The 21,847-nt window shown below is 60.9% G+C and overlaps 1 protein-coding gene across 10 annotated transcripts; it reads right to left on the minus strand.

The window, feature by feature from the left end:
- Window positions 1-4,033: 4,033 nt before the first annotated feature.
- On the minus strand, window positions 4,034-21,828 carry CEP131 (centrosomal protein 131). 10 transcript variants are annotated; one of them, XM_052808377.1, is made up of 27 exons: window positions 21,795-21,828; window positions 19,655-19,947; window positions 18,506-18,591; window positions 17,637-17,751; window positions 17,099-17,217; window positions 16,443-16,556; window positions 16,182-16,331; window positions 15,671-15,788; window positions 14,754-14,870; window positions 13,587-13,755; window positions 13,338-13,438; window positions 13,025-13,207; window positions 12,475-12,669; window positions 12,194-12,331; window positions 11,482-11,607; window positions 11,265-11,381; window positions 9,680-9,709; window positions 8,485-8,587; window positions 7,949-8,150; window positions 7,555-7,662; window positions 7,240-7,357; window positions 6,961-7,035; window positions 6,732-6,874; window positions 6,241-6,418; window positions 5,962-6,158; window positions 4,441-4,501; window positions 4,034-4,338 (listed from the first exon to the last, which is right to left on the minus strand). In XM_052808377.1, the coding sequence occupies exons 2-27, from the start codon at window positions 19,907-19,909 to the stop codon at window positions 4,264-4,266; spliced, it is 3,393 nt and encodes a 1,130-aa protein (XP_052664337.1). In that variant the 5' UTR covers window positions 19,910-19,947; window positions 21,795-21,828; the 3' UTR covers window positions 4,034-4,263. The 10 variants fall into 10 exon arrangements, with proteins under 10 accessions (XP_052664337.1, XP_052664338.1, XP_052664343.1 ...); XM_052808378.1 differs by lacking the exon at window positions 21,795-21,828 and adding an exon at window positions 20,072-20,846; XM_052808383.1 differs by lacking the exon at window positions 21,795-21,828 and having other exon boundaries at window positions 13,338-13,417; window positions 19,655-20,847.
- Between the last annotated feature and the right edge of the window lie 19 nt (window positions 21,829-21,847).

A 21,847-nucleotide genomic window follows, 5' to 3' on the forward strand; every position in this document is an offset into this window, starting at 1 on the left:
GCGCCCCAGCAAAGCTGCGGGTGCAGCCGGTCACCGAGCCCACCCGATCCCAGAGAGCAGCCGGGACCCACGTTGGACTTTTCTTCAGGATGATGGTGGGATGGGCCCAGCCCGGCCCTATGAGCCCCCATCCAGGAGCCACCGCTGCAGGACATCGGCCCGACCGGTGCAGGACTCAGCTCCTAGCAAGGGGCTCGCGCTTCCCCACCATCAGTTTTAATATTTAAAGCCAAATTTTGCGTACACGATTAATTTTTTACAAGGCTTCAAGCTTGCAAAGAACACCACGCTGCACATGTCACGTCGCCGCAAATAGATACAGGGCTGGAAAAATTACAGGCTGCTGGGAGAATAAACACGTTCCCGTCAGCCCGAGCCAGCTCGCTTTTCCCAAGCCTCCGCATTTCGCTGCTCCGGAGCAGCTCCGACCCACACGGCCCCAAGGTCCCTCTGTGAGAGGCAGCAGGGGACCGCTGACCCCCCCCCATCACTCATTTTGCTTTCCGTGACCCTCCCAGCCAGGGTGCAGCCCACTGGCATCCCACTGCCCCCCACTGCTGTCACCAGCCACCCCCTGAGCCCTGGGTCCCCCCTCACCGTGCAAAGGGCCACGTCCCTGTGCGCCTGCTCGGCACAGCCTGGGAGTCCCCCCATCTCCCCCATATGCCTTCCCGGGCCTCCGAGCAGCCGAGCAAATGTGGCACTGCCCCGGCACGGTGCCCGGCACGCCGGGGTGGGGGGGGGATTTGGGCTCTCTCGGAGCTGCGGTGGCATCTGCACCTGCCGGAGCAGCCGGGGTCCCGTGGGGAGCGGGTGGCCATGCACCGGCAGGATGGTTTGCACGGCCAGCCCCGCTCCTCGTGCGGCTGAGCTGGCGTCGGCTGAGTCACGGCAAGCCTGGATGCAGGTGGGGGCGGGCGGCTGCGCAGAGCCCTCACCGGCACCCACCAGCCCATCCTGCAGCCCATGCTGGGCACCCACCCGTCCCAGCCGCCCTCAGCACCTCGAGGACACATAGCCGGACCCAAGAGCGGGGCGGGAAGAGGACGAGCTCGAGGCCCTCCTGCCGCTGGGCAGCGGTGGCTTCGGCGGGTGGGAGGGGATGAAATCACCCGGCTGACGTGTTCGGGGGTGGCAGGGCAGCTCCCCGCGGAGGCAGCCCCGGTGCCCAGCATCCCTTCCCTCCCGGCATGCAGGAGCCCAGCACAGCCCGTATCTGGGGCAGGATGGGATGAGGATGAGGACTGGGATGGGATGGGGATGGGATGAAGATGAGAATGGGATGGGATGGGGAAGAGGACAAGGACGGGGTGAGCTAGGGCTGGGGCTGGGATAGGATAAGGATAGGGATGGGGGACAAGGATGAGGTCAGGGATGGGATGGTGCGTGTGCCTGCCCAGTCTGGCTGCACTGCCCTGCTCTCCTTGGGGAGACCTGGGACCCCCAGCTCAGCCGGGACCCTCTGCACAGCAGCCCCATGCCCGGGCACCCTCCTTGCCCAGGTGACAGCCCTGGCGCTCAGCCCCAGCAGATCCATTTGACGTGGCGGGGAGCAGGGTTGAGCCCTGTTAGGGTCCCCCAAACCCACCGCCACCCCCAGTGCTGCCCACCGCCCCTGGGCCCGCCCCGAGCCCCCAGCCGCCCTCCTCTCGCCCCGGTTCTTTGCAGTTCTCTGACGTGGCTGCAAAGGGGAAGATCCCAAAGAAGAATTGAGGCCAAAAGCCCCAGCAAGAATCCCCCCATGCACCACCCAGGGTGCAGCCCTGAGCTCAGGGCTACGGCGGGGACAGTCCCACCCTGGGCAAGGCACGTGCCCGGCAAGAGGCACGACGTGGCACCAGCCCCACCGGCATCCCCTCCTCGGCCGGGCTCTGCTGCTGCCGCGTCTCAGGGAGGCGAGCAGCACGCTCGCCCCAATTAGCAGGGGAGATTACCCCGCACGGATCCTGCCAACTTGCTCCGGCTTCCCGGCTGATTTGTCTGGGGCTGCGGCTAATCCCCTCCGGGGCAGACACCAGATTGAGCCGTGATCTCTGCGCGGCGGCTGCCAAAAGCACCCTGCACTCCTAACCTCCTTCCCGGCCCACCGGTTGGGCTCGCCGGCAACCAACGGGTTCCGCTCATCCCACCCTAATCCTGGGGCAGGGGGAGAGGGGCTCCTTAATCAGGGATCTTTGGCAGAGCCTGCAACGGCCGCGCCGCCACCGCCAGCCTTGCTAACCGCCCATTGTGCCGACAGGGACGGGGATTGTGCCACACGGCCGACAGCTCCGGTCCCAGGGGACCCCCGGGGTGCGGGGAGGTGGGCGTCCGGCGCTGGCGCAGCAGCAGGGCACAGGCAGCCATCCGGTGAAAATCTGCATCCCCGGTTATGCAACGCCGCTGATTTATTCATGCCTGAACCGGGCACTGGCCTAGAAATTAGCCTTGGCGATGCTGAGGAGGGGCAGGGCTGGGAAGATGCTGCAGAATTGAGCCCCAGGGGAGGGCTGAGCCCCAGGGGAGGCTGCAGGAGCACACGGGGCACCCAGGGGTGCTCACACCACAGCCGGTGATGCCGGACAGGGCACAGGGTGCTGCCATCCTACACGCGGTCAACGGGGCTGCGCGCAGGCAGCAAGCCCCCCCAGGACAGGCAGCGAGGGGGCCGATCCCCTCTTCTCCTCCCACGCCAGATTTTGCATGATTAATCGATTTAACCACAGCAGTTTCCAGCACCCAGCCCGAGCTGCGCTGGGCCGGGAGCAGGAGACACCGGCAAAAGGCTCCGGGTGGCCCAAGCGGAGGCTGCGAAGGGGTGGAGGACGGAAGCGGCGCTCAGGAAACGGTCGTCAGAAAAGCAAAAACAAGCACGGTGCCCAGCCTTTCCCGGCAAAACGGGGCTGCGCGCTCCTCCCTGTCCTTTTCTGCTTGTTCGGATGGCTGAGAGGGGCTGCGGAGACCGGCACGGCCAGACCAGCGCAAAAGGGAAAGGAGCCGGACAGAACCCAGCCACCCTCTGCCTCTGCCCCAGCCAGCAGCACTCTGGGGCTGGAGGAGCTGCCCAGGTCCCAGGAAATCCATGCCAAGTGCCAAAGCATGGGCAGGGGAAAGGGGCATTTGTGGGCTGATGGCACCCATGGGTGCCTTGGGACCGCATCCCCCCAGGAAAGCTGCAGCCGGGAACCCACGCCAGGACAAATGCCAGCGCCGGAAAGCAGCCGAGCTCCGCTGCAGCTTCCCAGGGTGACAAAGGGCCCCTCACCCTGCAGCTCCACATCGTGGTGGGGTCTCCCCGGGAGGAAGGGGGCTCTGGCCATGCTGCCGCGGGGCAGAGGGAAGCCCACCTCCTTCCCCGCGCTGCCCAGCTGAGCGCACGCACCGGCAGGACGGATGGAAAACAGCTTGGGAATCCGGCGAGCAAACATCTGCTCGCCCCCCGCACCGAGCCCTGGCCTCCTTGGAGGGAAAAGGCTGCAGAGGAGCGGTCGCACGCTCCCTGCCGAGAGGAAACAGATGCCGCCGGCCCGTCCCAGGCATTTCCCGTCACTGTCACGGGGTGCCGAGAGATTTGCAGGTAGCAGAGGCTGCGGGATCACGTCCTGCCCTGGCCGTGCCTCCCCGCATCACCCTGGGTGTTTTGTTTTAGGAGGGGGAGCAAGGCGCAGGGTCAAAAGCAAGCACCCATGTGCCTGGGCTGCTGGGTGACAGCTCCCACCTCCACCCATCCCTCCCTGACCAGCCAAAACAGGGGGTCCTCAGCCCGGCCCCCCAACTTCAAAATCTCCAGCTGCTCGCAAGAGGAGGTTCCCGTCCCCCGGCGCAGACCCAACCCACAGGTCCCACACATCCCACCACGGGGAAGATGTTGGGAAGCAGGAACACAGGGTAGGGAGGGTCTGCTGCCCGCTCGCACCGTGAGGAAGAGCGGCTCATGCCCTGGCACCGATACACATGGGGAGAAACGCACCAGTGAAGAAAAAGGCGGCGTGGATGCCGGGGGAGCAGAGGCTCTCCCTTCCTCCAGGGGACACAGGTGGAACAGGAACAGCCGTAGAAACCAGCGCAGATTTATTGTTAAAACACAACCACCAAACACCTGAAGGTTGCCGAGTGCTCCGGCAGGGCTCACGGCCGTGGCACAGGGACCGGGCTGTAAAAAACGAGCGTAGAGGGAGGGAAGGGAGAGCCTGACCCCAGCCCCATGCGCACGGGTGTCCGCTCCCCCCGAGCGCAGGTCCAGCGGGGGCCCCGGAGCACCCCCAGCCCTGCACGGCAGGGTGGTCATTTAGTGGCCAGCAGCTGCTTTCGCTGTTGCTCCAGGAGGGCTTCCAGGCGGTCGGCTCTCTGCATAGCCGCCTGCAACAGAGCACAGGAGAGGGAGAGCTCGCTGCGCCCCGGGGCAGAGCTACAGCCCAAGGGGTTAAGGGGGGGCCGGGGCCGGCTGCCCCCCTCACTCACTTCGTACTGCTTCCGAAGGCTGCTCACGCTCTCCTCCTTCCTCATCACCGCCGTCTTCACCCTGAGCAGATGGACACGGAGAGGCTGAGGACCCCATCCCCAGTGCCCAGCCCCAAACGCCGGGCTGACCCTGTGCCCCAGGAGGGCGATTTCAGCACCGGGGGAGGCACAGCCCCTCTCCCCCCACCCGGCGCTCTGCAGCAAGCCAAAGAGCAGCGGCTCTGGGCTCGGGGTGCCGTTACACGCCAGAAGGGCCTTAATTCCTTTGGTGAGCGTCATGTGGTTTGGATCAAGTCATCTATAGGAAGAAGGGGACATCAGTTTCACAAGACTTAATTAATTAACAGGACCACAGGGAGGGGATTTTAAGTTTCTTCCCATTTCTCAAGCCCACGGTTGCTGCCTCATGGCTGGACTCTTCCCCACGGCTCTCAGAGCACCAGACTTCCTGCGTTTCAACCTTTGCCATGCTGTACGCAAGGGATGGAAGCAGAAAGGGGATCCTCGTTATCTCATATTCAAGGTATGACCCTGGCTCTCAGAGCGAGTGGGAATCACTTGGCAAGATCTGGGAAAGCCAGCAAGCTCCGTGTGCTCGTACAACAGCCTCTCGTTACAGCTGGTGGCGAGCAGCTCTGAACAGACACCGACAGGAGGGACGGCTCTGCACCACGCTGGAGTCCTCAGCACAGCGCTCTGCCCCACGCAGAAAGAGCTCCTGCAGGAGACGATGCGCTTCCCCTTCCGATTCTCCTTTCACTTGCAAAATGCCTCCCACGAGGCAGACTCGAGGGAAGAGGAAGCCTTATGTCTCTGCCTGACACTGAGCCCGGCTCCCAGCACCGTCTCCCCACTGAGCGCAGGATGGAGCCGAGCCCCGTGGCACAGCCCCGCAGTGCCGGAGCCCTGCTCGCGAGCACAGCCCCTGCTCCCTGCAGCCAACAGCCTGGGGCCCCGGCGCATTTTGGGGATGTCTCAGCTGCCGTCAACCTCCACGGCTATACAGCGGCCACCTGAGCCCTGACCCAGCAGCAGGCTGCTCTCTCCCCTATGCTCAGGGGGGGTGGAATCCATTGCCTGGCCCCTCTGGAGCGGCAAATCTGCAGAGCAAGATGCTGTGGCTGCAATCACCGGTATCATGCACTACCCACAGCGGAGCCCTTGTGAACCGGGCCGGCTCGCAGTGCTCCTGCCAGCGAGGAACCGCAGACAGAGCTGTGCACCACTGGCCTCTCCACACACTGCTCCAGCTGCCCACCTCCAGGCATGCAAGGGAGCAGCCCTGGGGACAGGATGACACAGAGCAGGCTAGAAGTCACAAGGGCCAGAGGATTCACGCTGGCTGAGCAGGCAGCCAGCTCGGGTGAGACTCTGCTCCCCATTTTGACCTGACAGGACTGGAAGCCATGCCTGAGGATCCAGCACTGCAGACATGCTCCTGCAACGCAGCCCAGGACAACTCTGCACCCACAGCCCCAGCTATGAGCCCAGCCCGGGTCAGCGAAGCCCAGGCAGCCTCACCTCCTGTGAACCTCCTCCAGCTCTTTGTCCTTCTCCCGCACTACCCTGTCCAGCTCCAGGCGTTGCCGGGCTCTCATCTCCGCCATCTCCGCCTTTAGCCGCTTGTTCTCCTCCTCTGTCCCCACCAGCCTGTCAGCAAACTCCTGCCGGATCACTTCTGCCAGGCTGCTCCGCTCCTGGGCCAGCTGGTCCCTCACCTGCAGCAGGGCAAAGAGGTGACATTAAGGCGCTGACAGGCACAGAGCAATGCAGAGGGACAGAGCCAGGCAGGGCACCCACCTTCTGGATCTCCTCCACCTCCTGCTCCTTGTGCTTCAGCAGGCCCTGCAGACGAATGCTCTCCCCTTCCAGCTCTGCCAGCCGCCCCTTCAGCTCATTGCAGCGCTCCTGCAGCTTCCGCTCAGACCTCTCCAGCTCCTGGAGCTCTACCTCGTACTTGTCTCTGATCCTCTTAATCCTAACGGGAGGAAAGGACAGGCAGTCTGGCTCAGCCCAGCGCTGCAGGGACCATCCCCAGCCACCTTCGTGCTGCAGGAGGGACCACGACACAGCAGCGAAGGGAGGAGAGCCCCACGGGAGATTCAGGGCTGTTTCCTCAGTGAGAGGTAAAATTTGCCCCCGCCAACCGCTCCCTCCTGCACTAACGCTGCTCACGCCCGCAAGCTGCAGCATCCAGAGCTCACTGGAGAAACATGGAGGGCTCAGGGGAAGCGGACAAGCCCCCCTGAAGAGCTGGGACTCGCAGGCTCCCTTCTCCCTCTCCCCCCTACCTGTTCTCTGCTGCCCTCTCGCACTCCTCCTTGGCCGAGGACATGTCGGCCTCCAGGCGCTGGATCACCAACTCGATCTCTTTGTCTCTCTCCTTCCTCACCTCCTCCCGCAGCTCCCGCTCCCGGGAGAGCAGCCAGGCTTCCTGGGGACAGAGATGGCAAACGTTGCCTCGATCCCTCTCGGAGCCCGAGGGTGGTCCCTTTGGAGAAGGGCAGCTCTTGCTGTTACCTCCTTCTTCACGTAGTTTGCCTCCCAGGCCTGCTTCTCCATCTCCAGCCGGTCCTTCAGCACCTTCACTTCTGCCTGTGGACAGACAAGAAAACAACCGCTCAGCTCCGGCAGCCGCGGCACCCCACGCCGGCTGGGAGCAGCATCCCCGGCACTGCCCCGGTGGGGGTACAAGGCTCAGCGGTGCCAGCGCATGTCACCGCAGCCACACGCTGGGGACCGGGCTTCTCGCACCCAAGAACAGCAATCCAGGGCCCAGAGACGAGGGGAAAACCAGACCTGATGCCGCCTCTCCTGCTCCTCCTTCTCCTTTGCGTACTCCTCCTTCAGCGCCCTGGTGACGGCTGAGCTGCTCGCCTCCAGCTGCCGCCGCAGCTCCTCCACCTCCGCTCTCTGCCTGCCCGCACACAAACGGCACCTCCCAACATCTGCGCCGGCCCAGCCTCATCAGGCTGCTTCCCCGCTTAGCCCGCCTCGAGCACCAGCCCTCTCCCCACCAGAGCCTGACTTGGGGAAACCAACTCCACTGCTCCCGAGCTTCGGGCCGCCTCCAGCCCTTGGCCACCGCACGGGCTCCGCTGCCAGCCCGCTCACCTGGCCGCTTGCTGGCTGAGCCGCTCCTTCTCCTCAGCCACCTCCGCGTAGAGCCGGCGCCGCTGCTGCTGCAGCGCCTGCTCCTCCTGCTCCAGCTGCTGCTCGCACCTGCAGGGCACAGCAGCCTCAGGGACGTGCCTGCCTTCAGGCATTCGTCCGCCTCTCCACCCTTGACCCATTCCATCCCTTCTGCGGCCGACCACGGGCTTGACGCTGGAGGATGCCCCTGGTTCACCGCCTTCTCCCACCTCAGGGCCGATGGAGAGAAAGGGGCTGCTCCCCATGGATATTAACTGCTGCAAATATCGGGAACCCGCCGGCACATGGGTGTTGGACACCACCCCCGTGCCGTGAGCCCCAAACCACCATTGAGGACCCCACTGCAATGACGTACCGCTGCCGGGCCCGCTCCCTCTCCCGCTGGCTCTCCTCCTCCTTCTCCCGCTCCAGCAGGCCCCGCAGCTCCTCTGCCTGCCGGCCGTAGCGCTGGGCAGCCCGCTCATCCGACTGCAGCAGCTCGGCCTCGTGCAGCATCTTCAGCTTCCTGATGTCCTGCCGGTGTTTGGCGATGAGCTTCTGGATCTCCGGCTCCAGCCCTGAGACAGCGGGAAGAACAGTTACCGCTCAGCCTCGGGGCTGTCCAGACCCCAACACCGGTGCCCTTGGACTTGGCCAGCTGGTGAGGAGGCTGCAAACACATCAACTTGGCAAAGAGGGGCTGGTAAGAAAGGGGGGGGTGAGCACGCACAGGTTTTCTTGCCTTCTAGCATCTGTCTCTACCAAACACAGGGAGCAGAGACTACCCACGCCGAGCAGCTCTTCCCCGAGCTGCCAGCAGCTTCTGCAGACACGGCCCCTCTCCTGGACCAGCATGGACACGACCCCTGCACCAGCCCGACTCCAGCCACCGCCGAGGGAATGTGCCCATACCTTTCACGGTGATTTCTTTGATCTTTTTGGTTTTCTCATCAATCCACTTCTCCCGCCTGATTTTCTCGGTTGCGCTCATCAGTTCCTTCAGTTTCTTAATCTCCTATTTGGAAGCAAACAGGAAAGCTTCAGAAACAAGCTCGGGGAGAAAACCCCTGTTAGCCTGGGAGCCCGGCTGTTGAGAAGGAAGATGCAGGCAAGAGCAGACAGCCTGAGCTCCGCACAGATGACTCGCAGAGCCCAGGCCAGGCATGTTCTCCCAGTCCAGAGAAGCAGTCCTGTGCTCTCCCAGTACCTTCTTCTCTCTCATGGGATGGGACTGATGCTGCCCCACAGACCTTGAGCACGGGGGAAAAGAGAAAAACCCTTGGGAAAGCACTCACTGGCTGAGACATGAGAGCACCTACAGAGAGGAGAGAATTCGGGGCTGCTCGTGGTCCTTGCGTGCAGGGCAGCCCATCTGTCAGCAGATACGGGGTCGTGTGTGAAGATGCTTTCTTCTCCAACCTTCCCTCTCCCTCACATGGAAGACCCTCCGGCAGGAGGACAGACAGACAGGCACACCTCCCAACACCACAGTACCACTGCAGACCAAGCTCCTGCAGCACCCCAAAACTCTTCAAAGACTTGAATGCTGCACAGCCCAGGCACAGCTGCTGCCCTCGCTTCCTCCTCTGCCACCGTTTACTTCCTCGGCCCTCCTCACCAGCAAAAAAGCTGGAGAAACACCCAGGCCCTGCTGCCCACGGAGCTCTTCCCCAGCACTCCCCTCGGCAAAAGCACCGGGCGATGGAAGGCCCAGCAGAAATGGCTCCGTTTCAGCACGGGGAGGTGATGTCCGCGTGGAGGACATGGGACATGTCACAGCTCCGGAGGATGAGTGTGCGGCTGGACACCCAGGAGCTCGTTACCTGACCACCGTGCAGAGAGGGGCAGGGAATAGCAGGGGGCTGCCCGCACAGCCTGGGACTTGCTCTTAGGGAAAAAAGGGCAGGAAAATCAACATGGGAAGGCAGCAGTTGAGCACATAGCCTGGGGAGATGGGATGAAGGGGTTCCTTCATGGGGCTGACCCTGCTGCTGAGCAGGGAGTTTCCAGCCCAGCCCTGCTGCCTGCAGGCACCTGCGGAGCCGGAGCAGGTCAGGGTGCGAGAGCAGAAGGGCAAGGCACAAAAAAGAGCAAAGACCACATTTACCTCGCAAAAGGGGCCCAAAGTGCGCCAGACCTGGGGAGAAAGAAAGGAGCGGATGGAGAGAGAAGGGGAATCGCAGAGTCACGGGGGAGAGGGGAGACGGGAGGGGAGAGAGGCAAGACCGAACAGCCGTGTGTATGCAAGAGCCACAGGCAGGGCAGACGGGGAGGCAGGGGTCCCACAGGAGCGAGGGGAGGCACAGCCAAATTGGGCAGTTACACAGATGTGCCAAGGGCCCGGCAGCACGGCCGGTGACAGCAGCTCTGGGACAAGGGCAGAGCCAGCCCCACCGGGGAGTGTGCCGCATGGTTGGGAGCCTGCTCTGGCGACCAGGGGATGCCCACGGGGGACAAACGTTACTCAGTGGCTTTCCCCCACCATGCAGAGGAAGCAGGGAGCCGTACGGCAGAGCCAGGAGCCCGGCTCACCAGGAGCAGGGACAACAAAGGGGCCGCAGAGCAAACATAGAAAGGATCCCGGGCCATTCCCACTGCTGCTGCCCTGCTGCGAGCAGGGAGCAAGACAGAACAGAGGCACCTCCTCTGCCCCGTGCAGGCTGCAGCAGCAAAACCAGCCCCGTCCCTCCACGAGAAGGGGCCCCTCCAGGCACCACACACAGCAATACTGTGCTGGCTTCTTCCTCTCGGCTGGGCTCAGAACTCAGGCTGAAACAGTAATGCAAAGTGAGCCAAGCAAGCCTTCACTTTGTTTGCGTGAGGGCGTCTCTCAACAGGCTCAGGCTGGTGCAAACGTCTGCCTCGCTCCAGAGCCCTGGGCATGGGCTCAGCCGCAAGCCAAGGGTGAGCAGAGACCGGGGCAGCAGAGCCAGGACGAGTCCTGCGGCCAAGCTGCGAGCCGGCGGCACTGCTTTCCTGCCAGGCCCGGCACAGGGCGAGCCGAGCTGTCTCTGTCTGCGGGAGAGGGAGCTCTCTGCATGCTCCCGAGGGAAGCTGCCAGCCAGCTCCTACGAGCAGGCAGCACATCCTCACCGGGGAAACAGCTCTCTGTGCGTTCGGGCACTGGTCAGGGTAACAGGCCAGTGAAACCCCCAGAGGTCTGTTACTATTGCTTATACGCTCCATGTTCCTTTATAATCTTATCCCCATTTAGCTCTGAGAGTACCCTTGCTCCTGCAAAGGGGGCTGAAAAAATCACCCAGCTCAGGAGGATATGGCCACAGGTACAAATTCCTCTGTGGCATCAGGTTTGTGCCAGCGCCTGCTTTCACCTCTGCCGAAGCGAGGTCCCCCAGTCACCCCTCAGCAGGGGGAAGAGCTCTGTCCACAGCGGGGTGTGTGGGAAGGGTCTTTCCGAGCAGAGTCCCTGGGAGCTGGCACTGTCTCCTGGTCAGTCCCGTGCACCTGGCTTTGGGCAGCAGAGGACAGCAGCCTCTTGGGGAGCCAGGGCAAAGCTCTGTGGGTGATACGGACTTTCTGTGCACAGAGAAGGGCTTCCCAGAACAACCAGGACCCACTGAGATGAGAGAAACCATACTGCTCTGGGCAGAGGCCCCATTTGAGCAAAACCAACCAACTCCGGCTCTGGCATGTCTCCTCTCCCTACCCCCCCACCTCTCCTATCCCCTCACCAGCTCGTGCTGCTCCTGCATCTGGGTGATCTTCTTGCCGTACTTCTGGTCCACTTGTTTCAGCTCAGCTACCACAGCCTCACACTTCTCACTCAGCACTTTCTTGTCGTCAATGAGCTGGGCAGGGTAAAGAAGAGGCATCAGCCAGCCAGGTAGGGTAGAGCCACCTCAGCTTCTGGCTTCAGAAGCATCAGCCCAAGGTGGGATGAGAGATTACCTGGTCGATGAAGGCCAGATGCCTTTGGATAGCTGCCTCATACTGTTCCCTCTGCAGCCTGAGCTGGTGGCTGAGCTCCTTCTCAGTCTGTTTGACGTGCCGGACAGTCAGTTCCCTCTGCTGAGCCTTTTGGATTTAGGGAAGAAACAGCCACAAGACATTAGAGGGAGAAGTTACACCAGCCCCAGAACATGTACAGGAGGTAACTACTGAACCTGGAAGGCAGTGTCAGATCAGAACAAGGAGGAGCAAAGCTAAATCAAAGTCCCTGGTACTCACACCTCCTGCCCCACTGTCCAGCAGGACCACCCAAACCCCCGTGGGACAGAGGACAAGAGAGTTCAGCGCAGGTCCTGACCAAGGGTTTCTGGACTAGTCAGGCCCCTGCCAGGACAGGGAGTTTGAGGATGCCTTTCAAATCAGGGGGCCAGCAAGGAGAAATCTGAGTGAAGCCCACACCAGGCTGGGAAGGACCTTGCAGGTCTTTCCCACGCTAAACAGCGCCTGGGACTGCGGCATACCCGGCAGCCTCTGGCCCTCCGGCTTATTGGCACTAGCTCCGGGAGCGCTGCCGTACTTTGCTGGGGACACAGATGGGAAGCCCTATTCACGGAGCCCTGATCTTGTGCTTCAAAGCCACAGCCCCAAGAAACATCTGCTGAGGGCTCTTGGTCTTCATTCCCCAGCAAGCAAGCGCATCTGGCTCACACACCAGGGCCGTCTGCAGCAGGCTGATGGCTCGCTTCTTCTCCTCCACTTCCAGCTTCAGCCTCATGATGGAGCCTGTGACCTCTGTGGCAACAGCCGATGCCTGCTCCAAGTGAGCCAGCTCCTCTTCCAAGAGGAGACCCTGCCACAGTGAAAAAAAAATTATTAAAAAAAGTGGTGGGGACCACCTGGAACGAGGACAAGGAGACAGGAGATCAGAGACCCTTCCCACTAGGGTCTCGCACCACCTCTCCAATACAGACGGGCTTTCACTTCAGCACTCACCTCCCGCTGCGTGGCGGAGGCGGCCGACCTGGGCCTCTCCTGTTCCGACTTCTCCATCTCATCCAGGAAACTGATGATGCTTTGGAGCTTGGCCTCTGAGAGCAGAGCCCCATCCTCAGGGACCCCCGGGGAGTGGTTCAGCTTCCCAAACTTCTCCAAATTATCAGCAGTCAGGGAATTGGAGCTGGCCTCCTGCTGGGCAGACACAGCCGCGAATGAGCAACCAGGGGAAGGCTCGGGAGAAGAGGTGCTGGCTCTTCCCCATCACTGGAGCCCAGTCCTCCCACTGCACCCCAGTAACTAGCCTTACCCTCTATGCTAACCCCACTCCTGCCACAGCCCTTGCACGGTTTTGCTCCTCCTTGCAGATGCCCAAGCCCTGGCTGCAGCAAACTCCTCCACCGCCTTCTCTGGCAGTGAACCAGCTGTGTTTCTCACCCTCCACCACCCAGCAAGTGCTGGGAGAGGGCAGCCCATCGGAGAACCTGCTCTCACCAGGCAGCCGTCGCTGTCTGAGGGTGGACATGACCAGCCTCAGACCTCTGCTTACCCCGTCTACCCAGGCATATCTGTCCTTCTTGAAGAGCTTCGGTGGGGGCAGCAGTTCTGGCTCTTCCTCCAACAGCCTAAGTGTGTCCAGCAGCTCATTGAGAGTGACCTTGGACTGAGTCCTGCTGACAGCAGTCACCACTGTCTCCACATCCTCGCCACCCGTCTCTCTGGAGCTCACATCCTAGGCGAGAAGACGACGTACCTTGCGGTAAAAGAGCTTGAAGGATCTCCCCAGAAGTCAACGAAGGCTCCAAAGCCGCCCTGGCAGAATAGCTGGTGCCAGGAGCCCCATGAGGCAAAGCCAGACCTACCTGCAGCTTGTCGTCTGCCCCAGGGTCCCGCAAGGGCACAGAGCCAAGGTCTGGGAGGCCACTTTCTTCTGGCTCTGCAGCTACTGAGTGGAAATTGGCCTCTGCAGGAACCAGACTGCTCTCAGGCACTTGCAACAACCAGCCCCTTCGAAGCAGCTCCCCAGAATGAGAACCGCCCCTCCATCCTCCTCCTTCCCCTTCATGTCACACACTGCTCCAAAAGCTTGGAGACCTGCAGAAGGGACTCACCAGCATTATTGGCTTTGGCGACGCTGCTGGCTGGACTGACGTTCCTTGTAGAAGCAGGTTTGGCAGGCTTCTTCTTTGCTACCCTTCTGCTCTCCTTCACCCGCGCAAGCTCTTCTTCTGCCAAGCGCTTTGCATCTGAAGCCTTTTGGGCCCTTTTCTGGTGCAGTTCCTGTAGGGACAGACAAGCCGTCAGCGTCCTGCCCAGCACAGGACATGCTTTGACACACGCCTGCACTGTTTTAAGTGCTAGCAAGGGCCTGCGAGACAGCAACAACACACGTGCTTGCTGCTGAAGGGTTAACAAGGACAACTCTAGAGAAAGCACAGGAACAACAGCTCTACTCTTCACTGCTCTGTGGTGGCCAAGGTCTTGCCAGCTCCACATGTGAACAAGGGCTGCTCCCATGCCCCTGCGCAGTGTCCTTTGCTGCTCCGTAAAGGGCCTCCGAATCCCAAGGGCCAAGCACCGCACAGCACGGCGATGCCGCAATGCCCAGGGGGCTGCCTTAGCCAAGTTTTGGGAAGTCACTTAAGGCACAAGCACGTGTTTGCGAGGCTGTTGCAGCATTTTGCCGTTCTCCAGCTGCTCACTGCTGTGTCTCCCCTGAGCCCCCCTGATGAAACATGATTCCATTTAGGGCAAAGAGAAACTGGGGTTTTAAAAAAATCTTCAGCTGTACCGCAAGCCAACATGCAACTCCCCACAGTCTGTGCCAGCCTCCCATCTGTGCCCCAGGAGCACCAGCCCTTTCCTGCTGCAAACAGGGCTGCAAGAACAGGGTGAAGACAGAGAAGGAAGGAAGCTCAGGCCACCCTGGAGGGACCCCGCTCCCAAGGAGGGTCCCTTTCCCAGGGCACTCTTGTCCGAGGAGCTGCAGTTACAGTCTCCTTGTTTCAACACAGTCACCCTTTTCCCAAAAACCAGATCGAAATCAGGACTGTCTTCGCAAGCTCTGAATGAGCTGCCAAGGCTTGGCAGGAGCACAACGGGAAACTGCTCTATGGCACCTCCGTCTCCATAGGGAGCACTCCATTTCCAAGGCTGGCTCTAATTCTGCTTCATGCAAAGCCCCTAGAGACACAGAGGAGAGGCCCTCTCGCTGCCTCACAAGAAGACGCCAACAAACTGGCCTCACCCAGGTCACAACGCCTTTTCCTTGTCCGTACCTGGATAGCAGCATGTCGGGCCAGGCGTGCCTTCTCCTCTCGAATCTTCCGGCGTTCCTCATCCTTCCTCTCATGCAAATCCAGGATATTCCCTTCCTCCATCTGCTGCTGCCTTTCCTTCCAGAGAGGAGGGTCAAAAATGTTACTGAGAGCTCTCCAGCGCCCACCACCCACAGCAGAGAAGTGGGAAATGGCACACCGCACCTGAGGTCACCCCATATCCAGGCTTTCCATCCCCCTAATCCTCCCCTCCATGCAGGTAAAGAGCCCTCAGAAAAGCTCCACTTTAGAGCAGCTTATTTTCTTTAGATACTAAATGCAATTATTAGTCATCTGGGTCTGAAACCACCAAGGAGACAAGGCTTAAAAATAGACTCTCACATGCAAGAGCTACAGTACTTTTTGTTATTGAGATAAATAATTAAACACAAAGAAACACAAATAGCTGCAGATGACTCGTCACTCTCTAATGAGCCAACTTGTTACTGATTCGCTACGATGAGCTGAGACAGGGTATCCCTCCTCTGGCCAGGAGCGTGTCCGAGACAATAAGAATTCTGCAGGATTTGTGCTGTTACTGCCAAGCGTCTGCCTGCTCACAGCTGAAGGGAGCTGGTAGACCGGAGCCATGCAGCGCTGAGCACGGGGGCTCCTGGCCTGAGCCCCCCCACCCTGGAACCAAACCCGGGCTTTCCCCCTCCACAGCCAGCACATCTCTGCGGGGACAGGACCCTTCCCCAGCTCTCTGGACCGCAAGGGGCTGGCTAGATGCAAAGCCAAAGCCCCCTCGTCTCCCACAGCTCAGGTCTCAGTTGGGGGGTCTGGTGACTAAAGGGACTCCAATTCTCCCACCAGCGAGGCAAGCGAGACATGGGTATCAGAAGGGTCTGTGCTACAAGGCAGCGGACAGGACTGACCTCCCTTTTGGAAGCCAGCAAGCGCCCCAGAGCCGCCGCTGCCGCCCTGTGCCGTTGCGAATGGCGTCGGTACCAGCGCTGGATGGTCACGGCGGCCAGGTTCACCTGCTGGATGAACCTACAGGGAGAGGGAGGGTCACCGCGGCCCCGGGGTCCTCCTCGGCTGCCGGCCGGGCAGCACCAACCCATCCCGCTGCAGCAGAGCGCAGGCTGCTCGCCCATGGCACCGGGACCTGTTCTGTCCCCTCACACCCCAACTCAATGAGGCCTTTTCCCGGGCTGACTTTTGGGGTGGGAGGAACTTGTGCCTTTGATGAAGACAACTCAAAAGCTCAGAGCCAAGTCACAGGGAGGGTAAATCGGCCACTGCAGGTGCCCTAAGAGGGGCCTTTCCCAAATCTGAAGCCCCACAGGACAAGAACAAACCAGTACCAGCTCCCCTGGAGCTCACCCCTCCGCCTGGCACCGTTCTGCCTCTTCCCACCAGCCATCACGCACCGGCCTGCCTCACCTCTCCGCCTCTTCCTCGGTCACCTCCTTCCTCCGAGGCAGGCTACTGTTGTTGTTGCGGGTCATGATGTTGTTGCTGGAGAAATTCTTCTGAGACTTCACAAAGCTGCTGCTTTCACCGTCCTCGTTTGAGGTCGCTTTGACAACATTGCTAAGGCAGAAGATGCAAGCTACTTGGCACCATCCTGCCCCAACCCGTGCCACATCAGCACAGGAACACAGGGTCAGCACAGCCTCCAAGACGGGACCTCACCACACTTACTTGAGGGAACTGGGTGCCTGGTTGGAGCTTTTGGGTGCGGGGCCCTTCTCAGTGGTGGAGTAGTTGTTGTGCACCATGGTGGTGACACAGTTGCCCATCGCGCCCTTGTTGCTCCTTTTGTGGAGAGAAGACGAGGCGTTAGGGCTTGCTGGATCTGAAGGGGACAGCACACACCAACGACGGGCACTCCCTGCATTGCAACCCTCAACCCAACCGTGACCGTCTGGAGCATCTCCCAAGGCGAGGAGCAGGCGAAGCCTCACAAAGCAACTCACCCGCTCTCTAGAGCTTGCTCCTCAGTAGCTGTTACCTGACGCACAGACAGACACAGCCCAAGCAGACCTAACAGCCTGCTGTTCAGGCTGTTCTACACGCAGCCTTGGCTTAAGTCTCTCCTGGCCCTGAAGGGTTCAAGTTTTACCCGTTCCCTTTCCTAGAGCGAGAGCAGCCCTCCCACACATCCATCAAGCTCCTGCGTGGCTTCCAAACACATCCTGGCCAGCCAGCCTGGCGCACCATCATCAGTCTGCCCTACACTTGACCCCCCGTGCCCTGGCAGCGGCAGAGCACCGGCACCCCCTCCTCTGCCCGAGTGTTTTCTTGGCGTAGTTCCTCCCAACACCAGACCGGCTCCGGTTCAGCACCGCCTCTCCTACCTGTTGTTGGCGGTGAAGTTGGCTGCCAGGAGCACGGTGGCTTCTTTCCTCCTCATCCCCGCTGGTGGCTCAACGCCACGAGAGCCGGAGTGGCCCGGGAATGCTCGCGGCTGATCATCCTGCCACGGAGTCAGCAGGAGTAAGTGCAGGCAAGCGCCAAACCCACGTCCTCAAACACCACCCTCTTCCTTCACAAGCCAGTTTCTTCCCCATGCAAGAAACCTCCGTTCCACAGCACGGCAGCCTCGAGGCTTTCCCTGCGCCTCTGCCTGCCTCCACCAGAAGCATGGAAGTGAAGATCCAAAAGCCCTGGGCCAGAGACAAGGCCAACAGAGGCTAGAGGACCAGCCAAGCATGTCGGCCATTCAAACCGTGCCAGCTTTGACCGCAGGCTGAGGAAGGACCAGCCTGGCCGCCACAGATGTACCACCCCATCCTCGCCTCTAGGGAAACCCTCCCACTCCTCCACCAAACCCAGCCAACTCCTCAGGAAAGCAGAGCTGACAGCCCACCCACCCCAGGATGTCCCCATCCTCACCAAGATGTTCCACGTGGTTTTCTTTTCTGGGGAGGTTTTGCTCAGACTCGCCAGTTTCTTTCTTCCCCCAGAACCACTCTCAAAGAAAGTCAGGAAGTCTCCCATCTGCTCTGAGCTTCAGCCCGAACCCAGGGAAGGCAGAGAGAAGGAAAGAACATGTGTTCTGAAGTTAATATTGCATGCAGACACAGAGCAACAGGACAGTGATAGCAGGATTCTTATCCTGCACAGGCTGCTTCAGCGAGAAGCAGGCTCTGACAACATGCACAGCAGAGAGCCGAGGCACACCTACTGCCTGCCATCATGACCCGGAGGAGAAAAGGGATGGAGAATCATTACACAGTCATGAAATCTGTGAATGACTCTTTTTTACACAGAGCTTTAGATTTCAGCATGACGTGCAGAGATAGAATACATTAAAGGGATGGGCATAGGGCAACAAGAGAATGGAAAAATCACGATACAGAGACAGCTCTAGGAGGTCACTGGAGACAAAAGAACTTTTTGTCTGCTAACACAGTCCAGCTATGGTCCAGAGGGTCCATGAGGGGCTGTTATAATTGAATGGTCCTGTCCCTTGGAATTAAATTGAGTGTCTTTTGTGACAGAGGCTTCCCAGCCACAGAAATACACTCTATTTCCCCAAATCCTAACCAAGTGACCTCCCCTCCAAAAAAACCCAAACAAAAAGCCAGACCTTGGCTTTCCAAGGCCAGGTTATAACCCCCAATGTGTACGACAGAGCTTAATGTACATTTTTGAAAGGCTCTGGTTCCCTCGTAGGACAAGAAAGGTCAGACAAATGGGTGGGGTTTCACACAGCCCCATCCACGGGACAGACGGACACATGTCGGTGGCTGGAGCTGTACCTGCGCGTGCTGTTCACCCGCTGGTTAACCTGGGTGGTGCTGTTGGACCTCCGGAGGTTGTTCATTGCCCGGGATCCCGCATCTTCCTGCGGGGGAGAGAGCTAAAATCAGCAGTGATGTTAAGGAGAAGCACAGGCAGGCAGAGCTGGGATGCCTGGCCTAGGCAGGCTTCCCCCGTGAGTCAGGCATCCTAAAATAGCACTGCTGGTGGTGCGACCCTTCCACCCCCTTCAAAACAGCCCCGACACGATGTTTCCGATATCCCCGCAGCTGCCAACCTCTCCTTGAGGCAGAGTGCAATGACACCTCGCTCCCTCTGCGCTGCTGCTGAGCCAGCAGGAACGTGTTCATTTGTGTGAGCTCCCCAGCCAAGAAGGGCTGTGCTCGTTACCTGCCCTGGGAACGAGTGTGAACGAAGGCTGCCAAGATAGCAGGGATTACTCAGCAAAGAGCACAGAGACTCTCCACTACTGGATCTTAACAGAGCCCCGTAAGTACCTGGGGCTCATTCACTCTGCTGAAAAAACACTCACAGAAACCCCCGCTCAGCGAGACACCGAGCCCCCAGCTCCTGCTGACCCCAGCAGGGATGGAGGGTGCTCGGCAAGGAGCAGGCTGGGCCTGAAAGCACCGCAGCATCCAGCAGAAGATACCAGGAACTCGGGAGTTTCCGGAAGGAAATCAGCACAGGGAAGTGAAGGGCAAGGAAGGGAAAAGAGTGAAGCCTGATGCTTCCCTGTTTGCTCTTCTGCATACATTAAAGCGCTGAGAAGAGACTTAACGAGCAGCCGATCATTGAGGACGATCAGATTTGGAGAGAGCGCATGGCACTGCAGCACCGAGAGCTGCAGCTCCAACTAGCACCTGGACCAGCCCAATTCTCCTCTCCCGAAGGCGGTGCGGCTGCTCTCCATAAACACGCAGCCTTGCTACACGCTTTCAGGGCAGGGGGAGCCAGGGCCCTCCCCAGTGAGACCTCCAGCCCCATACTGCGCTTCAAAGCTCAGCCTGCAGGATCAGCGCAGCCCAGCGTCAGGCAGACGGCAAAGCGGTCCTGCATCGAGGCATCCCACACGCTCGCCCGCGCACACGTGCCTCCCTGCCCCGAGCAGCAGGAGGGACGAAGGAGCTCTCCTGCCCAAGACTCACCAAAGTGTTCCTCTTCGGTTTGCCGTCGGCAGTGACCGAGACGGAGCGTGCCATGTGCTTGGCGGGAGAAGCGCTGCTGGGGCGCCGCGAGACCGGCGCGGGGAGACCCGTCAGGCTCAGATCCACGCCGCCGGAACCGGCGCCCTGGAAGGAGGAGCTGCTGCGGGTGCTCTTCATGCTCGAGCAGAACGAAGGGGTCCTGGAAGCACAGCGCAGACGGAGAAGTGAAGGCACGGAGAGCGCATCCAGCCTCATGCGTCAAGGAAACGACGTGCTCTGCTCCTAGCTGTCTCCTACAAATGCCGGCACACAGAGATGTAACTGTTTTCAAGCGGGACAAAACATCTTCCACCGTATTTCCACATACCAAATAACCCTGAACACAAGGCCTGGAGAGGCTCCAGGTGAACTCCTCACAGTGCCTGACACCAGCAGCCATCTCCTCACTGCTTTGACCGAACGCCCTGGCCGTCCCACATCCCGCTGCCCCATTTACAGACTGGGACGCTCGCTTCAAGGCCAGTGGGTGCCTAAGACAACGGAGAAAAGCCCCGCTCCCCACACCGGGCTCCTTCACTCCATACAGACCGTGGCTGACAGAGGGTCAGGCAAGCCCAGAACGGCCCCTTCAACCACGGCCGGAGGATCAGCTCACCCAGCACCCTTCCTCGGGCAGCAATGCTGAAGAAGCAACTGGGCAGCTCCCAAGAGATCCTTCCCCCACCAAGCACTCCCCATTTCTGCCAAGAAGCTGTTCAGAAGCGGCCGTGCCCTCGCCTCTGAGCCCCCTTCCCTGCTCGGGAGGCAGCACTGCCCGCTTTATCCCTTTGCATTCCATCCTGCCACAGCGCTGAGCCAGGAGCTGTCGCTGTCCCCAGGCAAATGCCACTGCGACATCACTTTATTTCTTTAAATACTGCTACCCAAACCCTCCCTAAACCCCTCTTCCCCAGCAGGTCTGGTTTCACCCTCCCCTTGGGGCTCCACCGGAGACCTTGGCAATGCCTCAGGCTGCAACAACCCGGGTAAACAAAAGGCTCTCGATGGAAACCACCGGGCTCATGCTGGGAAAACAGAGCTCAGGCCCACAGTCCAGGCCCGGGACACCCAGACCAAAGACCCCCAAGGCTCAGGACCCCCAAGGTCCCAAGCCTCAGGATCCCCCCCCACTCAGGGCCAGGACCCCCAGACCCAAGACCCCTAAGGTCTCAAGGCCCAGGACACCCCAGACCAAAGACCCCCAAGACTCAGGACCCCTAAGATCCCAATGCTCAGGGCCGTCCCTACGCTCAGAACCCCCAGACCCAAGACCCTCAAGGCTCAGGAACCCCCAGGCTCAGGACCTCGAGGCCCCCAAGGTCCAGGAACCCCCAGGCTCAGGACCCCCAAGGTCCCAAGGCTCAGGACACCCAAACCAAAGACCCCCAAGGCCCAGGACCCCCACACCCAAGACCCCAAGGCTCAGAACCCCCAGACCCAAGATGCCCAAGGTCCAGGAACCCCCAGGCTCAGGACCCCCAAAGTCCCAAGGCCCAGGACACCCCAGACCAAACACCCCCAAGACTCAGGACCCCCAAGGTCCCAAGGCTCAGGACCTCCCCCCCAGGCCCAGGACCCCCACACCCAAGACCCCGAGGTCCCAAGGCCCAGGACACCCCAGACCAAACACCCCCAAGACTCAGGACCCCCAAGGTCCCAAGGCTCAGGACCTCCCCCCCAGGCCCAGGACCCCCACACCCAAGACCCCGAGGTCCCAAGGCCCAGGACACCCCAGACCCAAGACCCCCAAGGCTCAGGACCCCCCAGGCCCCATACAAGAGAGGTGACAGGGGTAAGGGTCTCCAAGCAGCGAGAAGGACCCAGAGGAGGGTGAGAGAGACCCGCACCTCCCCCTCCCGGGGCCTGCTGAGGGGGCGGCAGCACCGAGGGCGAGACCAGGGCCGGGGGCCCCCCGCCTCACCCGAGGCCCTGGCCCCCTCCTCGCCGAGCTCCAACCCCCCCAACAAAGGGCCCCGGGGGCCGTTACGAGGCCCCGGCCCCCCCGTACCGGTCCCCCCCGTCGGAGCAGGCCCCGCTCCCGGTTCTCTCCCCCCCCCGCCCCCGCCTCAAGCCGCCCCGCGCCCACTGGAGCGCAGCCTACCGGCGCCGCGCGCACCGCCCCGCCCCGGCCATTGGGCGGGGCGCGGGGGAAAG

Source organism: Harpia harpyja, chromosome 14, assembly GCF_026419915.1.
Source record: "Harpia harpyja isolate bHarHar1 chromosome 14, bHarHar1 primary haplotype, whole genome shotgun sequence".
NCBI lineage: Eukaryota > Metazoa > Chordata > Aves > Accipitriformes > Accipitridae > Harpia > Harpia harpyja.